The sequence below is a fragment of the Habropoda laboriosa genome, unplaced genomic scaffold (genome assembly GCF_001263275.1).
Source record: "Habropoda laboriosa isolate 0110345459 unplaced genomic scaffold, ASM126327v1 scaffold46, whole genome shotgun sequence".
Lineage (NCBI taxonomy): Eukaryota > Metazoa > Arthropoda > Insecta > Hymenoptera > Apidae > Habropoda > Habropoda laboriosa.
In genome coordinates this window covers 375,158-381,005 of record NW_017100145.1, presented here as the reverse complement: position 1 = coordinate 381,005, position 5,848 = coordinate 375,158, and the positions used below count along the sequence as shown (strand labels likewise).

At 27.3% G+C, this 5,848-nt stretch overlaps 2 protein-coding genes across 2 annotated transcripts in view; one reads left to right on the top strand and one right to left on the bottom strand.

Annotated features, from left to right (window-relative positions):
• Positions 1-4,122, bottom strand: part of LOC108574237 (transmembrane protein C9orf91 homolog) — a 5,510-nt gene extending 1,388 nt beyond the window's left edge. The window contains exons 1-5 of the mRNA XM_017936782.1: positions 4,056-4,122; positions 2,691-3,283; positions 2,170-2,550; positions 1,839-2,006; positions 322-517 (exon numbers count right to left, since the gene is read on the bottom strand). Of these exons, the coding sequence (XP_017792271.1) occupies positions 322-517; positions 1,839-2,006; positions 2,170-2,550; positions 2,691-3,283; positions 4,056-4,077 (1,360 nt within the window). The 5' untranslated portion in view covers positions 4,078-4,122. The remainder of the gene's footprint in view (positions 1-321; positions 518-1,838; positions 2,007-2,169; positions 2,551-2,690; positions 3,284-4,055) is intronic.
• Positions 4,123-4,441: 319 nt separating this feature from the next.
• Positions 4,442-5,837, top strand: LOC108574158 (tetratricopeptide repeat protein 19 homolog, mitochondrial). The gene is made up of 4 exons (XM_017936689.1): positions 4,442-4,735; positions 4,860-5,122; positions 5,232-5,567; positions 5,744-5,837. Exons 1-4 carry the CDS (start codon positions 4,442-4,444, stop codon positions 5,835-5,837), a joined length of 987 nt encoding a protein of 328 aa, XP_017792178.1.
• Positions 5,838-5,848: the final 11 nt, after the last annotated feature.

Below are 5,848 nucleotides of genomic sequence, written 5' to 3'. Positions count from 1 at the left end.
GTACCAAAATAAAAAAATATAACAAATATTTCCAAAAATAATTTTCAATAATATGTTATTAAAAGAATTAATGTGAATTTTACATATATGTTTAATAATTACTTGTGGTAATAACTATTTGTAGTGATAACTAATTTCAATTTGATACTTTCTCAGAATTTTTTATGCAAGTTTCTTATATATCCATAACAAGAAATAGATTTTAGGAACATGTAAATTAATTCAGTTGTCTCTGATTAGATCATAATCTTTACGTGACTAATTTTAGTTATTTACCACCAAAATTCGGCATCAAAAAAAATGTACGAAATATTAACTTGCCTCTAGGCTTGTATTTAAGATGGTCCTCAATGAATTGACAAGGACAACGGGCGGAGACACAATGTCGTGGTGGAACAGACAGACCCGCGATGTCTCTATTACGTTCCTGTGAGTCTATAACCAGATCAAGTCTGCGGCGCACAAAGTGATGTGCCCATCGAGATGCATACCTCAGCAACAGCAACTCCGCCCGTTCCTGTCAACACATACCATCATCATTCAGAAACCTAGAACTAAAGTAATAATAATAATGTAAAATCCATTTCTTATATAGTAATAATAAGCTCACTCATGGCCTTAAAAACCTGTTATGCATGGATTAGATGTTATCAAACATAAATGCGTAACAGATTACATTTTATTTTTTCAGTAGTAATATTTCTATAAATTTTTTCAGTAAAACGTTTTATATTTGTTTTGTAAATTAATTATCTTTTAGTTTATATTTTTTCATACTCTTATAGAACCTTATATTATTCACCATTTTACAAAAATATTTACTATATATATCAAATTGGTAATTCTGAGTTATTTAATATTTAAATACTATGTACAATTGTATAAAGCACTAGAAATAAACTTGTAATACATACACATATATGTAACTTATACAAGTTTTATACAAATATTGAATTGAATGCTAAACATTTTATTAGTCAACAAAAATTATAATAAAAAAAACAATGTCAAGTACATCAATTAATTATCCAAATCCCCAAATAATAACACTAAAATAATGTTTCAAATGTTAATATGATATGTAAACTTAATTGCAATTAATAATATTACAAGTAAAAAAACTTGTATTGTTAAGTACAAAATTATATTAAGTAACTTTAATATCTCATGTAACTTAATTTCACTTAATTTTCACTAACATAAATTTTGATTATTTATCTACTTTTAAAAATATTGCTTATATTATCTACAAAGATTTCTTATTTAAAAATAATCTTATCACTGAAATAATATTAAAATAGCTCTAGTAAGCTAAAATATGAGCTTCTTTTAAATTTATAAAAATTGCCTTGAGCAATACTTTTTTTCAACTCTTATATGTGTATTAACAGTTTTGCTTTAAAGTCCTCTATCTTTAAGAAAACTACTCCAGCTAGGACAGAAATCTCTGCCTTGAACATGAGGCTTATTGCGCAGCCATTCTTCTATATATTGACATGGGCATAAAGCTGATGCTAAATGACGAGGTGAAGAAGGATTTCCACCTTCTTCATCAACTGTCCAATCCAATCGCCGACGTAAATAATCCTTTGCCCAACGTTGTGCGTAACGGCAGAATACTTGTTCGCTTTTACCCTAATAGTTTTTAGTTCATTTTACAAAGAAATAAAATAATGTATTGTAGTAAGAATTTGCAAATATGACACATAATACAGTTCATTTTCATAGAATGTATATTATAAAAAGTTATGTTTTAACTATTACAACAAATTTAAGTTAAATTAAGTTAAATTAATTTTAGTAAAACAGAAAAATTACCTGATATAAAAGATACATACCTGTTTACGAGAAATTCTGGTGGTTGTATTGCCTTGTATTACTATATCACTATCATCAATATCCATTCGTTGTTGTAATTCCCTTTTTCGACGCATTTCAGAATTTCCATCTTCTCCGATTACTCTTCCTTCACGTTCTTCTCGTTCGATAACTTCTTGCAATTTTTTCTATTATTAAATAAATCAAATCTTACATATGTTACTAAGAAAAGTTTTAATTTTAGTTAAAAAAAGTATTATTATACACAAATAATATACAGTAAATATAGAAATATTATAAGTAATATTAAGCCTTAACATTTTAATTTAATGCACTTTTAATTACACTTACAATGCAATCTGTAGTATCAAAATATATGAAGCAGAGATTGACTTTGTGACATGAAATCTTCCCTCTATCATCCAGTCCAAGCAATATTTTATGTCGTAGTAAATGCTTGTTAACTTGAGCCATACATTTCTCAAGATTATGATTTAATTTTATCTTGATGAACATGCAAAAAAATATTGCGGCAGCATTGAGGACTAACCACATGACGCCGAGCCCAAACAAAGTAAGACCAGTCACTCCAGAAAATAACAAGCCGAGCAATACAATAAATGCAGTAAATATCCAAAGAACAAGAATTCTTTTGTAGCATACATTGTACATATTGAAACGTACATCATTCACAAGCAACTCCATTATATGTACGTAATCTTCTACTGTAAGCTGCAAGAGATGTATCACAATACTTTATATGTAAATGCATAAGAATGCAAATTTTTCATTCAGGAAAAAATATCCTTCAATAAAATGATTAATTGCTGTATAACAAAACATAAAGAAATAAGATCCAATTATGTATTTACCGTTAAACCTTGAGCCATTAATTCTTCTGGTACTAGTTCTGGACGAAATTTAGCTGGAGTAATCCATGGCCATCTAGTATTAACTGGTAAAAGGGTAACTATAGTGTCTCCATTAGCAAAACCTTGTCTAATGTTTCCAATAGGTGTGCTTATAATATTATTTGCAGTACTTCTACCGTTGGATACATCTCGGAGATCAATAGTTTTTAAAGAAGCACTTTTAGGATCAGAAACTCTTACTTCGGACGGCAAATTAAGATCTGGACTTTCAGATGTAATAGAACGACTTAAACCTGACCTATCTAAATTAATCTGGACGGATTCAGTTGATATCACAGCACCTTTATATTCATGATTCTTTATTTGTTGATTATCTGATTTGTCAACAGTTTTTCCAATTTTTTCAACATTCACGGTTACTGATTCAGGTTTTATTATAGCTGGAGCATTTGTTTTAGTTTTCTCTTCTACTCCATCATTATCTTTAACAGGTGCTTCATCTTCAAATTGGACCCAATTTTTTGTTCTTGAAGATATGCTTGGTAAATTAACTGCTGGCACATTGTCAGTTGTATCTTGAGAACTCATTTTCACTGAAGACATAATAAAAAAAGCAAGTAAATTATATATTTAGAAAAATATTGAATGTAATATACAAAAGCATATGAAGTATTTATCTTTCATAATACCTTTCTTAATACATTCAATATAATATTTTTTAACACATCCATTGAAACAGTTTACACAAACACATTAAATTAGTTAAATATGTGTTTATAAAATTTATCAAATATGGGGATAAGTGTTTTCAAATAGTGGTTTAAAAAAATAGGGAGTGTCCATGGATATGTAATTTTCAATATAAACATATACCAAAATATACAATAGTTTAGTGGAATAATAAAACGGCAAATCACTACATTAGGTAGTGTGTTCTTGAACATAATTATAAATTTTCAATAAATCATTTAATCTAAAAAGAAGGTAAAAGCATATAAAGCGCGAATATGCATGGAAACTAAACTTCATTTAAATATTTATATACATTCCTTATCATCAGTGTAGCAATAATATTGTCACGTAAAAATATATAAATGACATATTTGACATGTTGTGCACAGAAAAATGCACAATTGAAACTTTGTTACCTGTTATGATACGACCTATCTCATATCCGTGAAGTGAAAAGGTACGTAATGCACGAAATCATATTATACAATAAAATATATATATATATATATGTATACATGTATATATATTTATTTGTACGATAATTTAATAGTTTTTCTCGGTGTATCTATATATTGCTTTCTACATAATGTTTTTAGATACCTAGTAATGCATAAGTAAATCAAGATAACATACTGATAGATATAAGAGTACACATTGTTTTGTTGAGATTAGAGACATTTTTGGTATAGTTTCATATACGTCTCTACATGTACCTATGCGTGTAGCGTGTATTTAAAAATTTAGCACTGTTGAACGTATATTTTGCATTTGATAATTCACTTGTTATATTTTCTAATCTACAAATTTGCATAAATATACAGAAGTATACAAAACTGGAAACAGTGTATACTAGTGGCACTTACGAAGTACGATTGTTCTTCGTAAAATCAGTAGAAAACCATAAATATGGGTGCTTATACGTGTACATAGGTGCATCTGTCATGTAAAAATTATGTAATAAAGTATACCTAGTGTCATTATCGCGAAGTTACATAGAAAGAAAATCGAAACTTAATGTGATGTATTATCAAAATATAATTATAAATACATTTAAACACTTTCAAGGATTTACAAAATCCAGTTACATTGTTACGAATATTTGTCTATTAAATTTAAAGAAAAACAAGTTTATAACATATTTGCCACAAATTAACAAAATAAAAGAACATTATCGTACATATGAATTAAAAAGTTCGTCACAAATTTTTATTATATCAGGTAGTTTTTTGTTTAATTTATTTAAACCTGAGAAAGAAAAAGATGAAGTTGAAGAGTTAACAATGACAATCAAACGATCAATTTTATTAATTCAGGTTAGACATAATATTTGTATACTATCATAAATTGCTTGTCTTTATTAAAATAAATGCATGCTTGCCTTTATTAAATTAAATGCAAACTTTAATATAATCTCAATAACATTTCTTTTCCATGTAGAAGGAAGAGTTTTTAAAAGCGGAGCAAATGCTGCATATTGCTTTACGACAAGCCCAAACTTTGCAACATTATGATGGTATAACTTATGTATATGATGTAATGGCAAATCTAGCATATGACCTAAATGACTTTAAAAAAGCAGAAAAGTTATTTATATCAGTTTTAAAACGATTAATAGCTAAGGGAATTCCTGAAGATGATTTAGCAGTTATTCATATCAGTATTAAAATTGCTGATATATATGACAAAATAGGAAATGTAGAGTAAGGAAACATTTAAACAATTTTAGCAATTTATTTATTTTATTTCTTTTGTCCTTTGTAAAGTAAAATATTTAATGACTTAACATTATATTTTTCTTTGTTAATATAGAAAAGCAGAAAATGGTTATAAATTTTGTTTGGAAAATTTACAAAATCATTTAGCTAAAGACAGTGAAAATCAAGATGTATTACAATTATTAGGTTTAAATTTAGAAAAGTATGCATCTATGCTCTTTTCACGAGCACAATATACTGATGCTCTTAAGTATTTTATCCAAGCTTATGATGTATCTATAAAAGTAAATGGTGAAGACAGTGAGCAGACTGTTGTTTTACTAAATGATTTAGGTAGTGCCAATTACATGTTACAAAAATATGATAAAGCCATTGAGTATTTAACTAAAGCTGCAGAATTAGGTAATATCAACACATACACACACATCATGTACACACATACATATGTATATGTATAAAATTTTGTCTTTGAAATATTTTAAAATGGTTTAATAAATTTTTAGGAAAAAAGTTTCCAGATATGATTGACTTAGGTTTTATTCATGTCAATTTAGGAAATACACTTATTGAAAAAGGATTATATGAAGAAGCAAAAAATAATTGTAGTGAAGGAGAACGTTTAGCAAAAGATGGAAATAATGAAGAATCTATGATAGAAGCTAAAAAATGCCTTGAAAAGATAAAAAGTTTAATATCTTAATATAAGTGGAA

Coding starts and splice junctions, on each gene's coding strand:
- LOC108574158 (XM_017936689.1), top strand. CDS start 4,442: ATGTATTATCAAAATATAATTATAAATACATTTAAACACTTTCAAGGA. Junction 5,123..5,231: donor GACAAAATAGGAAATGTAGA/GTAAGGAAACAT, acceptor TTGTTAATATAG/AAAAGCAGAAAATGGTTATA. Junction 5,568..5,743: donor AACACATACACACACATCAT/GTACACACATAC, acceptor AAATAATTGTAG/TGAAGGAGAACGTTTAGCAA.